The sequence below is a fragment of the Pan troglodytes genome, chromosome 15 (genome assembly GCF_028858775.2).
Source record: "Pan troglodytes isolate AG18354 chromosome 15, NHGRI_mPanTro3-v2.0_pri, whole genome shotgun sequence".
Lineage (NCBI taxonomy): Eukaryota > Metazoa > Chordata > Mammalia > Primates > Hominidae > Pan > Pan troglodytes.
In genome coordinates, this window is record NC_072413.2 from 29,270,991 (window position 1) to 29,288,945 (window position 17,955).

General features: G+C 42.9%; 2 protein-coding genes across 9 annotated transcripts in view; one reads left to right on the forward strand and one right to left on the reverse strand.

Annotated features, from left to right (window-relative positions):
• The window catches only part of STRN3 (striatin 3), a 130,911-nt gene extending 126,671 nt beyond the window's left edge, over window positions 1–4,240 (reverse strand). For 2 of the 5 annotated variants that reach the window (XM_016925956.3, XM_016925953.3), the window contains exon 1: window positions 3,087–3,562. In XM_016925956.3, coding sequence (XP_016781445.1) covers window positions 3,087–3,368 — 282 coding nt within the window. In that variant the 5' untranslated portion in view covers window positions 3,369–3,562. Of the gene's footprint in view, window positions 1–3,086; window positions 3,563–3,954 lie in introns of those variants that run through there. The other 3 variants (XM_063793282.1, XM_016925955.3, XM_016925954.3) reach the window with 3 other exon arrangements.
• AP4S1 (adaptor related protein complex 4 subunit sigma 1) overlaps window positions 2,635–17,955 on the forward strand; it is a 70,375-nt gene continuing 55,054 nt past the window's right edge. For 2 of the 4 annotated variants that reach the window (XM_001171187.8, XM_054665937.2), the window contains exon 1: window positions 2,832–2,970. The gene's annotated coding sequence lies outside the window, so the exon portion shown is untranslated. Of the gene's footprint in view, window positions 2,971–10,165; window positions 10,209–17,955 lie in introns of those variants that run through there. The other 2 variants (XM_522814.9, XM_054665938.2) reach the window with 2 other exon arrangements.

Below are 17,955 nucleotides of genomic sequence, written 5' to 3' on the forward strand. Positions count from 1 at the left end.
AGGAATACTCACCTCATAAAGGTTATAGTGCTGATTAAATGGCAGTTTCTAACTTTTAGAAGTCGTAACATGATAGATGTTGCTGCTTAAAGATCCTTAAGTTAGTAGGAGATATTTTGCTTAGACTTACTTGATTTCTTCATTTTTAAGGGGGGAATCTCCTGAATTTTCCATTTTCAGGGTTTTCAAAAGCTGGTCTGGAATAGTGATTTGCAAATCCTAGTGTCTTTTCCATGACAAGATTTTAATGAATCTACTATGAAATTACAAAAAAGAAAAGTGTAGTGTAGTAATTTTTCTCTTTAACAGGCACTACTGTGAAGAAAGAATCACTTGTAGAACTTTAAAAAATATGCAGGCCTCTTATCCTCTGGAGATCTGGATTGATCTAGGGCTTGAAGAAAATGGACTGTCTGTGGAATTTTGGTAATTCATGTTATATAAAAGTTAAGAAACCACTGTCCTATGACCTTACTAACAATGCTTTACCTGAGTCCAAGGTAAGGAAGAATCAGAGACAGAAGAGCTTTAAGATGTGATCCTTTGGTTTGGTTCCAAGTTTCTAAGACAGACCTTTACTCTAAATTCTTTTTACAGAGAACAGAATCATACTGTAAAGTTCCTTTTAATATCTTTCCCAAAGCCAGGGAAAATATTATTCCCCATTAAAATTTTACATCAATATGGGGTATTCCTTAAGCTCTTCACGTTCTCTATTGAAACTATTCAATAATTAACACTTTAAAAATCTGTGTACATGACAGTGCACTGGAGACTGTACATAATAATATGTAAGTTGTCTTATTTCTAGATTGTCTTTCTTAAAAATAAGTTTAAGTTTACAGTAAAAATCCACTGATGCTTCACTACACCCTCCCACAAATATGTATTCAACACATACATTTTAAAATACGCATCTCACAAGCAATCTCAGTAGACTGAAGGCACCTAAAGCAAACTAGAAACCTTATTAAGTTAACCCAATAAAACATTTTAAATATATAACTCAAAAAAAAAAAAACCCAACGCCATCATGAACATTTTATTCCAAAAGAATCAGTATGAAATAAAAAAGAGTCTAGAAACACTGTAGGACTTCTTCAAAACAAGGAAACAAACAAAAACTTAGGATGGCTAATAACAGTACTGTACCAATAGAACTGAAAGCAAGCAAGCAAGCAAAAGGAATCTACCTTAAAACACTTTGCTGCTGCTGTTAAGGAGACCTAGAAGGGAAAGCAAATGCTAGAGCAAGCAATAAAGGCTTCTTTAATATATAGTATAGGTTTTACTAATTTGGGCACAAGATATCTTTCTTCTCAGCTGCTTACATTAGTGAAGTTTATGGGTGAAAAATGCAATTGCTAACTTGAAGAGTGTTAAAATCCAAACTTGCATACAATAGTACAAAGGTCTAAGAAACCATAGCAGGGACTGGTGAAGTATTATTTAGTGAGCTTAGGCCTTACTGCATTTGTCAATCCAAATTTTAAAAACAAATGCCTTACTTACTTTACTCACACAGAAAATTAAGTTTGCAGTATGTAGTAGAAAGCTGTATACCAACAGAATTCTATAAATTTTAAGTATTTTAAAGCAGACTGTACACAACTTAAAAGAAACCAGTTTTGACTTCAGCTTTTTTAAAGTTATGTAATTTTAAAGCCCAATATTATATCAAAACACAATTGTAAAGCACTGAAATGACTAACAAGTGTTACTTTTTTTTAAGACTTCATACAGTGTCAAAATACCCAAGTATTTTTTACTTTTGAAAAGTTTAACTTCACCCACTTTGTGGAGTCATATAAAAGTTTACTAGTTCAGAACCAAACTAAAGAAATGCATATTTGAGGACACCCTTTCTAGTTAATCCAATCCTCCTCCTTTCAGCACTACATTTGCCTAACGATTCACCATAGGCATATGACATATATGACAGCAAATACTGCTTACCCCCTAAATACACAACAGTCTGAAGAACAGGTGCAATACTATTTAGACGCACGCTTTTTCCTTCTAAGCCTAAATTTGCCCTGGAAAGGTATTTAAAAATAAACACAAATACCCAAGAAAGTTAAATAACCCTTTCAAAAAGATGCAGCAATTTTGAGATCCAGGACATGAGCTGTTAACTACCAACAGCTTCCAAATGTGCAGCCTATCAAAGGTTCACATTATGAGGATCGAGTCAAGCTCAACTATGAAGGGTTCCGAGAACATCTCACTTTGCTTCTCCGGCAAGAGTAAGTAACATGATATAACTACGTTTCACTTCAAGGGAATATTAAATCTCTTCAGTCGTTTCATAAATACAGCATCGATCGTCTGGTTTGGTTTTTTTATAGATAAAGAAACGGATGGGGAAAGGAGATCTAGTGGAGAGTACTGTAAAAAGAAAAATTCAGTGCTGAAAGCGTTGATGAGTCACTAAGTAAGGAGTAACTACAGAGAATCCAAGTGAGTAAGGCAGCATCTCAGGTGAGAAAGTACTTAAAGTTGACGATGGGAAATAAAACTTCACAGGTCAGTCCCAAGTCACTGTGCACCCTAGCAGCCCAGGAAAGAAGCGTGGCTGTCAAGGGGCAAGCGCGTACCAAGTCTGAGGGAGGGGGCCAGATACGCCAAATCGGAAAGGGGGGTGGTCCGGAAAAGGGGGGTAAGATGCCTATCCTAGTCCCTCTCTTCGGACTCTTCATCTCAAGAGGAACAAACAAGAGCAAACTCAGTGTCGAGAGGCCCCAAACCGGACTCTCCCACAGAGAGGTGCTCGGTCCCAAGCCCCGGAGGCCCGGGAAGGCCGCCTCCGGAGGAGCCCCCGCAGACGCCATACTAAAAGCCAAAATGGCTGCCCCGAGGAGGCCCGCACCGCGTAGCCAGTGAAGGTTGGGGAGCAAGCTTATGCGGGAAAGAGGGAGGGGGACTCCAGGAAAAGCCGTTGAGAGGACCATCACAACCTGAGCAGCACAGGTAGGTTCCGCTCGGCCTCCCAAGGCGCCGGCTCCGGCTGAGGGGAGTCCCCAGCCCCACCCCCCGGCCGGGAACCCAGCCGCCGCAGCTCCCGCACACCGACCCCAACGAGGTACCTGCAGTTCGGCCCGTTCCACCTCCCAGTGCGCCCGCTCCATCTCGAACCGAGCCCACTCGTGCTGGATGTAGTGCAGTATCCCCGGGATAGTGTACTGCTGCGGCCGGGACAGCTCGGGGCCTGCCGCGGGACCCGCTCCCTCGGAGGCCGGAGGACCCCCGCCGCCCGCCGCTCCGTTCCCCCCGGGCGAAAGGCCCAGGTTCCCCCCAGGTCCCTGCTGCTGCCGGGGAGGGGCCGCCATCCCCGGGCCGCCACCACCGCCTCCGGCAAGCTCGTCCATTGTGTGTGGGGCCCCGGCCGGGGCGCAGGGCGAGACGCCGACAGCTGGGGGAAGGGCCGGAGAGGGTGGCCCCGCGCTGGCTGCGGGGCGGAGGCCGGCCGGGAGAGGGGCGGGGAAGGGGTCGTTGCTGTGTGCCTGCCGTGGGTCAGAGCAGGGAGCTGCCGGCTGCCGCCATTACAATCCCTCCTCCATCTGCCCGTCTCACTCACTCACTTTAGGGGAAGGGGGGGCCGCGGCGGGAGGGGTGGGGGGAGAGTTGGGAAGGGGATAGGCGGAGGGCCGTCACTAGCGCACAGCATGCTGGGTAGCGAACGCAGCCTCACGCTTAATCGCCAAATAGAGTCCGGCCTCACCCTACGCCGGCGCACTGAGAACGCAGCCCGGGTCGCCGTTAGAGGGCGGGGAAAGAGCTCGGGCTCCGCCCCTAGGCCCGCCCTCAGACCCGATCCGGTGTCTGGCCGCAGCTACCGGACGCCTGGGCTCCGACTCTGACTTTTGGAAGCGAGGCGGCCTTAGGCTTCCTGGTTATCAGTTTCATTCTAGCAGGCCGTCCCCAGGCGCTGTTTCCTTCCCAGGGGTCTCTCACCCGTGTCCCGGCCTTCTGAGCTGGTTGTTAACCTGGCTGGTCGCTCTGGCCGACCGCATCCCGTCTCGGATTCCTGACGTTTCTTTTTCATTCTTTGAGTGTTTCAGGCAGTCCCAAGGGTGGGCCCTCTTTCCCTTCCTGTCACTCGCTCTGTCTCTGGTTTCTTAGAACCAGTCAGTTCTCTGCTGGCAAATAGCCAAGATCCTCCGGCTGTGGTTACTGATTCCTCGTCTCCGTCTTGAGCCTGGGCTTTGGTCCCATTTCTGTGCGCTCGGTCGCCCGTCGTAACTTATTCCACTTTGCGTCCCCTCTTCTTTCCTTTTCTGGAATGGGTTGTGGGGGGGTTGGGAGAGGGGGAGGAGCGATTTTTTTTTTCTTGGGAGAAGAAGAGGTAGTGAATTCCTTTAGATCTTGACGATGATGGGTAGAGGGAGAGAAGTTTGAAGGAGACTGGCTAGACTAACAATTTGATATGGTAGAAATGAATGGGCTCACAAATATTGTCATCAATAGACTATTTTGATCGAAACAAAATAAAAGCACTGTGAGTACAACTTAAAATCCTAGATGAATGTTCTCCTGGGTCATTAAATGTTTAAGTGAATATGGCCGGGCGCGGCTGCTCAAGCCTGTAATCCCAGCACTTTGGGAAGCCGAGGTGGGTGATCACTTGAGGCCAGGAGTTCGAGACCAGCTTGGCCAACATTGTGAAACCCCATTTCTACTAAAAACACAAAAATTAGCCGGGCATGGTGGCGCACACCTGTAGTCCCAGCTCCTGGGGAGGCTGAGGCACGAGAATTGCTTGAGCCCAGGAGGCTGAGGTTGCAGAGAGCCGAGATCGCACCACTGCACTCCAGCCTGGGCGACAAAGCGAGACTCCGTGTCGGCAAAAAATTTAAAAAGTTTGAGGAATGTAACATATACATAAGAGACAAGGCTAATATTTTAAGTACAATAGTGGGTACTTTTATGTGCTTAGTTTCCTAGAAAATATCCTAATGCACTAGTGTGTTTCTAAAAATTAATATAGCTAAGAAGCATTTGTTTGAAAAATAAGACAAAAATAATTAACAACATAAGGAAATTAGGTTCAGTAATTATATTAATAGCGATGCAGGAAAATTGCATTGAAAATTTGTTACTTTTTAAAATTTTTTTTCTTTACTGCAAAAGCCAATAAAACTTGTACTATGGAGTATGCACTACCAACCAATCAGGAAGTAATTTCAAAAGAGATTAAGTAATGCATCTTATTTTATCACATCTGCTTTACTGTTATTACAGTTTAATGGAAAGCAGATTGGACCTGTTACTCATGCTGCCATGTTTTATTTCTATATGAAATGAGATCTTAGATCGCAGTACTATAATGTTAAGGACCATTTCTTCAAATTATTATTTTATTTATTTTTTTTTTTTTTTTGAGACAGGGTCTCACTCTGTTGCCTGGGCTGGAATGCAGTGGTGTGAGCTCTGCTTGTTGCAACCTGGAGCTCCCTGGCTGAGGTGGTCCTCCCACTTTAGCCTCCTGATAGCTGGGACTCCAGGTGTGCATCCACCAAGCCCAGCTAATTTTTGTATTTTTTGTAGAGACGGGGTTTTGTCATGATGCCCAGGCTAGTCTCCAACTCCTGGCTCAAGTGGTCCACCCGTCTTGGCTTCACAAAGTGTTAAGATTACATATTTCTTCAAATTATTAAAGTACTATTTATCTTAGAGTTACCAACATACAACCTGTTTTTTCATCCAATTCCTTTTTAGGGGCCCTCATAGCACATAAAAAGCTCAGAAAAATTATGCTGCCTCAAAGACATACACACACACACACACACACACACACACACACACAGAGAGACATTTGTGGCCAGGTGCGGTGGCTCACACCTATAATCCCAGCACTTTGGGAGGCCGAAGCAGGCAGATCACTTGAGCTCAGGAGTTGGAGACCAGCCTGGCCAACATGGCAAAACCCCGTCTCCACCAAAAAGTACAAAAATTAGCTGGGCGTGGTGGCGCTTGCCTGTAATCCCAGCTTCTCTGGAGGCAGAGGTGGCAGTGAGCCGACATCATGCCACTGCACTCCAGCCTGGGTGAAAGAGAGAGTGAGATTCCATCCCAAAAACAACAACAACAACAAAAACCATTTGTGAGAATGGTTGACCTGATGATAGCATCAAAAGAAGACTAACATGCACACTTGTAACTGGTAACTTGAGCTTAAGGAAAGACTGGATTTCTTATCCTTTTTGTCTCCTCACCTACCCTCAAAACAAAAACAAAATCTCTACTTCTATTATCTACCTTATTAAGTGACACTACATCCAAACTTGAAGCCTAGCAGTCATTCTACTACCTTTCAGTCAGCCCCCACAAACCAATTTCATTCTCAGTAATATCTTTCCTATGGATTCTATTGTCTCTCTTTATACTTTAGTTTAAACCTTCCCACCTCCATTCTACCCCCACTTTGCACTATCACTGCTGCCTGATTGATCTTCCTAAAACAAAGGTATGATTCTGTCATTCCTCTGTTTAACATAGTTTAGTGATTTCTATATTTAGAATAAAGCCCAAATTTTAACATAAGCATATAAATTGATCTAGATCCATCCTACAATCTAATCTACCATAACACTATCATGCCACCTCATTCTTCTCTTCAGCCAAACTGCCACTGTTTTTGGTTCCTCAAATGTATAATGCTATTTCATTCCACAGTAATTTAACACATGCTGTGCCCCATTGCCTATCTTCAAAACTCAGCTCAGATCAGGCACAGTGGCTCATGCCTGTAATCCCAACACTTTCGGAGACAGAGGTGAGAGGATGGCTTAAGCCTAGGAATTCAACACCAACCTGGGCAACATGGCAAAACCCTGTCCCTACCAAAAATACAAAAATTAGCCAGAGTGGCCACGTGAGTCTGTAGTCCCAGCTACTCTGGAGGCTGAGATGGGAGGATCACCTGAGCCCAGGAGGTCCAGGCTGCAGTGAGCCATAATTGCATCATTATGCCACTGCACTCCAGTCTGGGCAACAGAGCAAAACCCTGTCTTAAGACAAACAAAACCCTTCCCCCACAAAAAACAAAAACAAAAACAAAAACAAAAAACTCAGCTCAAGCATTATTTTATCCAAGAAGCCTCCATATCCCTGAATTCTTTTGACTCACTATTCTATTGTAGTAGCCTCCCTCCCATGCTTATCTCTTTTTTTCTTTAATCTTTTTTTTTTTTCTTTTTTGAGACTGGATCTCACTCTGTCACCCAGGCTGGAGTGCAGTGGCACAATCTTGGCTCACTCCAGCTTCAGCCTCCGCAGCTCAAGCGATCCTCCCACCTCAGCCTCCTAAGTAGCTGGGATGGGACCACAGGCATGTGCCACCATGCCCAGCAAATATTTTTGTATTTTTTGTAGAGATGGGTTTTCACCATGTTACACAGGCTGGTCTTGAACTCCTAGCAAAGTGCTGGGGTTACAGGTGTGAGCCACTGCACAGGGCCTTATCTAATAGTTTTTACACTATATTTACACCATCTGTGTACTGATCAGTAACACTCATACTAAACACTCCAAAAGCAATACTTACACATAACGAGTACTCAATTTTTGCTTTATTCCTTTCTATTTTTTGTAGAGAGGGAATCTCACTATGTTGCCCAGGCTGATCTTAAACTCCTGGGCTCAATCTATCCTCCCAGCTCAACCTCCTGAGTAGCTAAGACTACCTGTACACAACATCACTCCAGGCTATCTTTTGTTTTTAATTTTTTGTAGAGATGGGAGTCTCACTGTATTGCCAGGGTTGATCTCTAACTCCTGGCCTCAAGCAGTCCTCCTTCCTTGGCGTCCCAAAGTGGTAAGATTACAGGCATAAGCCACTGAGCCCAGCCCGTTTTTTTTATTTTTTAAGAAGTACTGATTGGCTACGATTTTTCAGGTGCTCTACTGCTCCCTGCTGATCCACTGTGACCCAGACACGTAATCTCTGCCTTCGCAGAGTTTCTAGTCTAATTTTAGGCAAATACTTAGCACCAACCACTCTGGCTTCCTCAATATTTTGTCCTGATCCGTCTTGAAACTACCTTTCTTGAAACTTCAAGTGTGCTGCCTATTTAAAGAATTCCAACGGAATGTGACTACGTTCATTTTAATCATGGTTTTATAAATATCAATAATGCGATTGATATGGTTTGGCTCTGTGTTCCGACCCAAATCTCATCTCCAATTGTAATCCCCACGTGTCAAGGGAGGGAGGTTATTGGATCATGGGGACGGTTTCCCCCATGCTGTTCTCGTGGTAGTGAGTTCTCAGGAGATCTGATGGTTTTATAAAGGGCTCTTCTCCCTTCACTTTCTCCTGTCTCTCCTGCCCTTCATGTAAGATGTACTTGCTTCCCCTTCTGCCATGATTGTAATTTTCCTGAGGCCTCCCCAGCCAGGCAGAACTGTGAGTCCATTAAATCTCTTTCCTTTGTAAATTACCCAGTCTCAGGAAAGTTCTTTGTAGCAGTATGAAAACGGACTAATACAGCAGTCTTTGACTTCATCCTTCCTAGACCATAAAGTCATTTATCTGAAGGATTGCAGCCTTGTAGAAGGGAAGGACCTCTACCCCTCTTGTTCAAAACTGTACCCCAAGAGTCTGGGAAAGGGTGGATCTTCAAATGTTTGATGAATAACTCAAATTTAGACTAGACTAATATGAATATTTTTTCTTCACGTCAATCATTCTTATTAGTTGTTACTGTCATTATACCAGTTGTCTCTTAAAGTTCAATAACCAGAACTGCCCTGAGTTTTGAAAGTAAAGAACACCAATATTTCCTCCTCTATTGGAAAAATATTTTGTAAACTCTTGATGTTGTGCTTTGGTTCATGATTCCTGATGACACTCTGGAGAGAGCTTCTAGAATCTTGTCCTCTGTAGATAATGAGCTCACCCAAGCCACATTATCACCTACAACTCACCTAACTGGAACTATCTCCCTAAACTGTGGCTGAGTCATTTCCTCTCTTAAAGCTCACGTTCGAAACTTCCTATTTGTTCTGTCCTTTCATCAGTCCTGTTCATGCCTCCTCCATGCCCATAGATTCTCCCAGTTTCAATCTGTTGCTGATAATCTTCAACAATGCCTATTTGCCAGCCTATGCAACATGGGGAGACCCCGTCTCTACAAAAAATAAAACAATTAACTGGGCGTGGTGGCAGGTGCCTGTAGTCCCAGCTACTTGAGCGCGGGAGGTTGAGTCTGCAGTGAGCTATGATCACACCACTGGGTGCCCAGCCTGGATGATAGAGTGAGACCTTGTCCCAAAAAAAAAAAAAAGAAAAGATAAAAGCTGGGCGCGGTGGCTCATGCCTGTAATCCCAGCACTTTGGGAGGCCAAAGCGGGCAGATCACCTGAGGTCAGGAGTTCGAGACCAGCCTGGCCAACATGGTGGAACCTCATCTCTACTAAAAACACAAAAAATTAGCCAGGCATGGTGCAGGCGTCACCTTTGAAACTTCCTAAATAGGGTGTCTAATCTTGGACACTGTATGCTTATTCTATTTTGGACCAGAGAGGAACTTTTCGTATTTCATGTGCATGTATTATGTCAACAAAGATAGGTTAAGGAATTCCAGGCTTTTAAATAAATCAGAAGTAGATAAAACTCAAATGTCTTCTTATCAGTTATTACAATACCTGATGTTCAAAGAGTGTTGACCTGGCCTCTGAGGACTGTATAGCTCCCTGTAATTACTCACCCAGAATGTACATTTTTTTTTTTTTTTTTAGATGAAGTCTCACTCTGTTGTTGCCCAAGCTGAGGTGCAGTGGTGCGATCTCGGCTCACTGCAACCTCCACCTCCTGGGTTCAAGCGATTCTCCTGCCTCAGCCTCCCAAGCAGCCTCCCAAGTAGCTGGGACTACAGGCATGTGCCACCATGACCGGCTAATTTTTCTATTTTTAGTAGAGACAGGATTTCACTATGTTGGCCAGGCTGGTCTTGAACTCCTGACCTCATGATCCGCCCGCCTCGGCCTCCCAAAGTGCTGGGATTACAGGCGTGAGCCACCACGCCCAGCCTCGTACAGTTTTATATCTTGCTGACTAGGTACCTGGCATCCTTCTACCAAAGAGTTCAAATCAATTCACAAACACTAATCTAGTCATCTTTTTTGCATCATCTGCAAAAAGGCTATAACAAATATTCTTATCTCCACAGTGAAGAAAGAAAGCTGAAGAGCTCTTGGTCACTTCAGTAAGTACTTAGTAGAAGTTCTCGCTCTTTACATCAGTGAGTGTATATGTGTATTTGGAAACTAGAAAGTCTCCCCGCACAGTTCTGCCTGCTGTCATCCTATCAATGGGTTCATTATTACTGTCTCTGGTTCTCAAATAATTTACATGTTTGAAATTATTTTTAGATAGTTTTGGGGTGATCCAGTCACTCAGGGAAATGACATAGTGTTTAATTTTTTTTTTTTGAGATGGAGTCTCGCTCTGTCACCCAGGCTGGAGTGCAGTGGCGTGATCTCGGCTCACTGCAACCTCTGCCTCCCGTGTTCAAACAATTCTCCTGCCTCAACTTCCTGAGTAGCTGGGACTACAGTCATGCGCCACCATGCCCAGCTAATTTTTGTATATTTAGTAGAGACAGAGTTTTACCATTCTGGCCAGGCTGGCCTTGAACTCCTGACCTTGTGATCCACCCGCCTCAGCCTCCCAAAGTGCTGGGATTACAGGCATGAGCCACTCCGCCCGGCACAGTGTTTACATTTATAAACAGAGAGAGCAAGCAAAGTATTAGACCCCAGAGGAAGATCTTTAAGAAGAGCTGACATGTGTTCAGAAACCAACCAAAGGAGCAAAATGTTTAAAGCATGTGTAACAGAAAGGAGGCAGCTCTGACCTGCACCATGCTTTAACCTGCCAAATAAGATCTACTTCTCATTATAGTGATTGACTTTGGCTAAGAAAATTGTAGAAACACAGGCAGGGCACTTGAACCCTTTGGATAATATTCTGTGAGGAAAAGGAAAAGGATCTTCACAGATTACAGAAAATAGATACCAAACCTTTAGGAAACTCAGCATGCTGTATAAAATTGTAGTCCAAGTTTATTCTGTAATTGTCTCCTGGGTATGAGTAAGAAAAAAAATAGGCTGTGATAATATTGTTTAATATCTAACTCATAGAGATGTCAAAATTGAAAAGAAAAAGAAAGGATTGCCTGGAGCCAAGTCCCTCCTGGACATTGGCTAAGAATGAACAACCAGGTCTGTAAACATAAGAGCAAAATGACTGGAAGATGTGACTAATTGGTAAATTGCCAAAAGTTTGCTAGGTAATAATTTAACAGGCTTGGTTTGTCTCTCATTGAAGCAGCAGGGTGAGTATTCCAAAGAATGACACCAAACATGGACACCTGGCCCAGTAAATCTATGCTAAAGACAGTGTTCCTTTGGAGAATATGTTAAATTGGCAAAAAGTCACAAAAACATATTTTTTATAACAGCATATTTTTAAATGATGGTAACCTTTAGTTTTGGCTTTCTGTTAGTAGAAAGTACGTGACAATTATCTTAACAAAAAGAAGACTGAAGAATTCTTTATAGGCATTTAAAATAACTCCTACTTCTCTTTGCTTCTTTTGTTTTATAGTTTTTATAGTTTCGTAACAATTGGATATTTAAAATTGTGTTATACAGTGTTGTGCATAGACTTTTTTTTTTTGGGAAACAAACTCTCACTGCATTGCCCAGGCTGGTCTCGAACTCCTGGCCTCAAGGGATCCTCTTGCCTCAGCCTCCCAAAGTGCTGGGATTACAGGCATAAGCCACTACACCTGTGCCTAGAAGTTTTGTACTTAATTTTTTTTTTTTTTTTTTTTTAAGACAGAGTCTTGCTCTGTCATGCCCAGCCTGGAGTGCAGTGGTGTGGTCTCGGCTCACTGCAACCTCCGCCTCCCGGGTTCAAGCTATTCTCCCACCTCAGTCTACCAAGTAGCTGGGATTACAGGCACCCGCCACCACGACCAGCTAAATTTTTTTTTTTTTTTTTTGTATTTTTAGTAGAGACAGGGTTCCACCATATTGGCCAGGCTGGTCTCAAACTCCCGACCTCAGGTGATCCACCTGCCTTGGCCTCCCAAAGTGCTGGGATTACAGGCATGAGCCACCGTGGCCAGCCCCACTTAATTTTTTGTTTTGAAGAACTTCAGTTATGGAAAAACAACAACAAAAATCTGATGAACTCCAATTACAAGATTTTGCCATTCTTATTTCATCTACTCTACTTTTTTTCTGTGTGAAGAAATGTTTAACGTAAATACCAGACATTATATTATTTCATTAGTACATAGTTCTGTAAGTATCTTTAACAGATTAGGAGTTTTTGCTTCTTTTTTTTAGCAAAACACCATACCATTATCACACCTACAAAATTAATGGTAATTCCTTTTTTTTTTTGAGATGGAGTCTAGCTCTATCGCCAGGCTGGAGTGCAGTGGTGCGATCTCTTCTCACCGCAACCTCCGCCTCCCAGGTTCAAGCAATTCTCCTGCCTCAGCCTCCCGAGTAGCTGGGATTACAAGCACGCGCCGCCACACCCAGCTAATTTTTGTATTTTTAGTAGAGATGGGGTTTCACCATGTTGGCCAGGATGGTCTTGATCTCCTGACCTTGTGATCCGCCCACCTCAGCCTCCCAAAGTGCTAGGATTACAGGTGTAAGCAACCACGCCCAGCCAGTAATTCCTTTATACAATCTAATCCTCAGTCCATATTTGATTTCCCCCAATATCTCAAAAAACAATTTTTTTAAAAAAAGATGGTAATTCCAAATCAGGATCCAAACAAAATCCATACATTTCATTTGGTTGTTACGTTTTTAGGTCTTTTTTTTTTTTTTTTGATGTGCGTTTCTATGACCCCCCTCATGGTCATGCCATTTATTTATTGAAGAGACCAGGTTTATTTTTTATTTTTTATTTTTTTATTTTTTTTGAGACAGAGTCTCGATCTGTCACCCAGGCTGGAGTGCAGTGGTGCGATCTCGACTCACTGCAACTTCCGCCTCCCGGGTTCACTCCATTCTCCTACCTCAGCCTCCCGAGTAGCTGGGACTACAGGTGCCTGCCACAAGGCCCGGCTAATTTTTTGTATTTTTGGTAGAGATGGGGTTTCACCAGTTAGCCAGGATGGTCTCGATCTCCTGACCTCGTTATCCGCCCGCCTCGGCCTCCCAAAGTGCTGGGATTACAGGCGTGAGCCACCGTGCCTGGCCAGAGACCAGGTTATTTATCCTGGAGAATTTCCCACATTTGGATAATTACAATTATGTTATCATTTAATATATTCTTTCCTCCTCCATATTTTCTTTTTTTATTTTTAAAAAATAATCTAATATATTGTTGCATCACGAATTAGTAACAAAAAAGAAAAAAATAATAATTTAATAATTTGTTCAATAGCAATAGATAACCAAAAAATAAATAAAAAGAAAAAACTAATAATCTAAAATTTTTGGTAGAGATGGGATCTCACCCAGGCTGGCCTCAAATTCCTGGGCTCAAGCAATCTTTCCACCTTGGCCTCCCAAAGTGCTGGGATTACAGGCGTGAGCCACCATACCTGGCCCATATTTTTTATTAAGTGTTTATTTTTTATTTTCTTGGCAAAAAAATGCTTATTTGGGGATACAGCATACTTCCTGTGGCATCACACCAGCTGGCACATAATGTCTAGCTATCTGAATTTTAGTAATGTTACTAAATTTGATTAGCCTGACCTAGGTATTATTGTCGGCTTTAGCTAGCTAGCTATTAACATACATACTGTATTCTACCTTGCTCAGTGAAGGGCCTGTCCTGCAAAGGAAATTCCACCAGGTGTTTCTGGGAGCTTTAGGCTCATTCCCTTGCAGTCCTTGGCAACAGGGACCCTACCAGGCCTCCTTCCAGTTCCCACTGTGATTCTTAGTTTCACACTCACTTCTAGTGGGGCTCCTTTTTTAGGTGATGACTTAGTGATTTCTGGGTTTCTTGGTTCTTGTGATGCTCTCAAGTCCTCTTTTTCTTTTTTTTCTTTTAAATGGAGTCTCGCTCTGTCGCCAGGCTGGAGTGCAGTGGCGCAATCTCGGCTCCTGCAACCTCCACCTCCCAGGTTCAAGTGATTCTCCTGCCTCAGCCTCCCAAGTAGCCGGAACTAGAGGCGCATGCCACTATGCCCGGCTAATTTTTTGTATTTTTAGTAGAGACAGGGTTTCACCATCTTGGCCAGGATGGTCTCGATCTCTTGACCTTCTGATCTGCCTGCCTCGGCCTCTGAAAGTGCTGGGATTACAGGTGTCAGCCACCACGCCCGGCCAAGTCCTCTTTTTCTAACCTCCACTTCTGCCAGGACATGCCTTGCCTTACACACATGCACACACACACGCACACACACCCTTCCCACCCCAACGTCTCCCTCCCACCCTGTATCTTCCTCCTGTTCTTGTTGCTACCTTAGTTTGGCCCCACCAATTAATTAGCATCCTAAAAAACGTTCCAGGGGACGTTTTTTCACATAGTTTTTGGTAGAGATGTTGTCTGTGGTTGTTTTCTTTTGCTATCCTAGTTGTTTTCACTGTTTTTGTGAGGAGGTTCGGGAAGATCCCAGAATCTGCTGCTGCCATCACCACTACTTTCTTTGCTTCTCTTCACTCTTGCATTTTTAAATTTTAAATTGCCTGCTCTTTCTCCTAAAGTGATATATTGTAGCCCTGCTTTTGAAATATTTTCATCCGACCACTATTAAAGTCATTATGACATTTTTTACTAGTCCAAAGATTGTGAGATACAGAAGTGTAAATTTAAGTATGTATATTCTCTGGGCAACAGTTGGGCAGGCTCTTGTCTGACAATTTAAATTTATTTACATTTTTAGCTGGATGCAGTGGCTCATGCCTGTAATCCCAGCACTTTAGGAGGCCAAGGTGGGAGGACTGTTTGAGCCCAGGAGCTCAGACCAGCCTGGGCAACACAGTGAGACTCCTGTCTCTACAAAAAAATAAGAAAAAAATTAGCCAGGTGGGCTGGCATTTGCCTGTAGTCTTAGCTACTCAGAAGACTGACATGAGAGGATCTTGAGTCCAAGAGTTCCAGGGTGTAGTGAGCTATGATCACACCACTATACTCTGGCCTGGGTGACAGAGGGAGACCGTGTCTCAAAACAAAACAAAGCAAAATTCATATTTAGCAAGAGCTGTAACATGTTGCTACACTTTATTGTGAAATTCAAAATAACATAAAGTGCTTCTGGGCTAAGGACAACCAAGCAGGCCACCTGAAAAGTCTCTGTGTTCTACTCTGACGACTGATCTGAATGAGGATGGTACCAAGTTCAGATACACTTCTGTAAACTTGGCTTGGATAACATTTGCCTGGTATGTTTTATTTATTGCAAGTGGAAAGAGTGATTAGCTCAACTTTCTAAAAGAGAAAATCAGACTTAAGAATTTTGGAAGTATTATTAGCTCTAATCACAAATATTAAACACACTATAGTGAATATAGTAATTTAAACTTTATTGTCCTAAATTTTCACATTATCTGATTGAGCCACTTCTTTGACATTTTAGGCTCCCTGTTGAGATCAATTACAAGTAAATAATCTGTTAGAATTGTACCTTTTGTGGTGTGCTCCAGGGTCAAGATCTAAGCTAGCAAAACATGCATATTAGCCATGAAAAGCTTTTATATAGAGGGTACAAAAGGTTGGATTTAAACGAGCGAATGGGGAGTGAAATTGTACATCCATGGTCCTGTTACAGCCATCACTGAATGAACTAGTCTTGAGGCAAACCCAGAGGTAATGAGCTTTGGGTGACAGCACAGACTTGAAAGCCACATACTAAATGAAACTGGGCCTTCCTCAACCATTTCACTGAGTGACCTTTGGCAAGTAATTAAATTTTCACATCTGTAAAGTGGAGATAAAAAGTCTCTGACTCACAGAGCTATGAGGGGGATTAAATAGATACAGTTAAAGCATTCAAAACAATGCCTGGCACCTAATGAGCACTGTAAGCACTTCCTATTGTTATTATGCTCTGTTCCTGAGTTGGTGACTTGGGTGGTATTAGCACATTGTATTACCAAGAGTGAGTAATACTGCCTTTCAAGTTATAGCAATGGAAGTCTTTCACGACCACCATCAAACATTGGGAGCATTAATGACTCATTTGTTTTTGTTTTTTTAAATGTAGAGGTGTTTTTTTTTATTGTTTGCTTGTTTGGTTTTTTGAGACGGTCTTGCTCTGTTGCCTAGCCTGGAGTGCAGTGGCATGATCTCAGCTCACTGCAGCCTTAACCTCCTGGGCTCATGTGATCCTCCCACCTCAGCCTCCCAAAGCACTGGGATTACAGATAAGAGCCATGGAGCCTAGCCTTAATGTAGCTTTTACTTTTTCTTTACTTTTTTTTTAAGATGGAGTCTCGCTCTGTCGCCTAGGCTGGAGTGCAGTAGCGTGCTCTCGGCTCACTGCAACCTCCACCTCCCAGGTTCATGCAATTCTCCTGCCTCAGCCTCCCAAATAGCTGGGATTACAGGTGTGAGCCACCATGCCCAGCTAATTTTTGCATTTTTAGTAAAGACAGGTTCTGCCATGTTGGCCAGGCTGGTCTCAAACTCCTGGTCTCAGGTGATCTGCCCGCCTCGGCCTCCCAAAGAGCTGAGATCACAGGCGTGAGCCACTGTGTCTGGCCCTAATGTAGCTTTTAAAAACACTTAATTTTAACTCAAGAAACACTGTATTTAATTAGGAAGGTCCTAAATACAATAGGTGTAGTTTTACAGTATTATTTTCTTGTATATTTTTAGGGGAAAATTCACATGGTAATTAATTTTTCCCCAGGTAATATGAACATTAGAGTAAAAGACTTTGTAATGTTGAAACAAATTAATTGCTTATAAATTATGGAGCAATTGTTTTACAGAAACAGTCTCCATAATCCCAGTACTGCACTTAAATTCACTTATAGTCTACCAGTCAACTTGTCAGAGATATAGTTTGTGTAAAGTCAAATTACTCTGCATCTTTTTTTTTTTTTTTTTTCCTGAGACAGGGTCTCGTTCCCTCCCCAAGGCTGGAGTGCAGTGGCCTAGTCACAGCAGGCTGCAGCCTCGACCTCCCAAGGCTCAGGTGATCCTCCCCTCTCAGCCTCCCAAGTAGCTGGGACTGTAGGCAGATGTCACCATGCCTGGCTAATTTTTGTATTTTTTGTTGAGATGGGGTTTCGCCATATTGCTCAGGCTAGTCCTCCACATCTTAGTAAGCTTTCATTTATTTGTTTCTTCCTTAACACAAAGCTGTAGGAAACATTGGTAAATTAAATTTTAATTCTAAATTCCTTTGGTTTGATTTGAACTTAAAATCTGTAACATTGCACTCGACCTTAAGAACACTCACAGACTTGTCATTTGAATCCTAATGTAGTGCTGTTAGGTGATCACTGCCCATTAAATGAAAAGAAAAATGTACTATATGAGAAAAATCTATTTGCTTTGTATGTCTTTCACAGTCTTTTTTCCTTTTGTTATTGTATTTATTAATTTTCGAGACTATCATAAAACAATTTGGATTTAAATTGTGTCTTGGACCAGAATTTGATGAGACTTTTTGGTCAATTTACCAAAATGGCTTTAGGTCAAGATCTGCGAGCCACATGAAGCTTTATAAATTTTTCAGATATACTACTAGAAAAATGATAGGCCAGTTTTCTTTCACAGTTTTCATTGGGAATCAGGATATCTAATAATAATTTTAAAAATTAGATAAGATGTACATAACATGGTGAAACCCCGCCTCTACTAAAAATACAAAAAATTAGCCAGGCATGGTGGCGGGTGCCTGTAAGTCCCAGCTACTCGGGAGGCTGAGGCAGGAGAATGGTGTGAACTCAGGGAGGTGGAGCTAACAGTGAGCTGAGATCGCACCACTGAGCTCCAGCCTGGGTGACAGAGTGAAA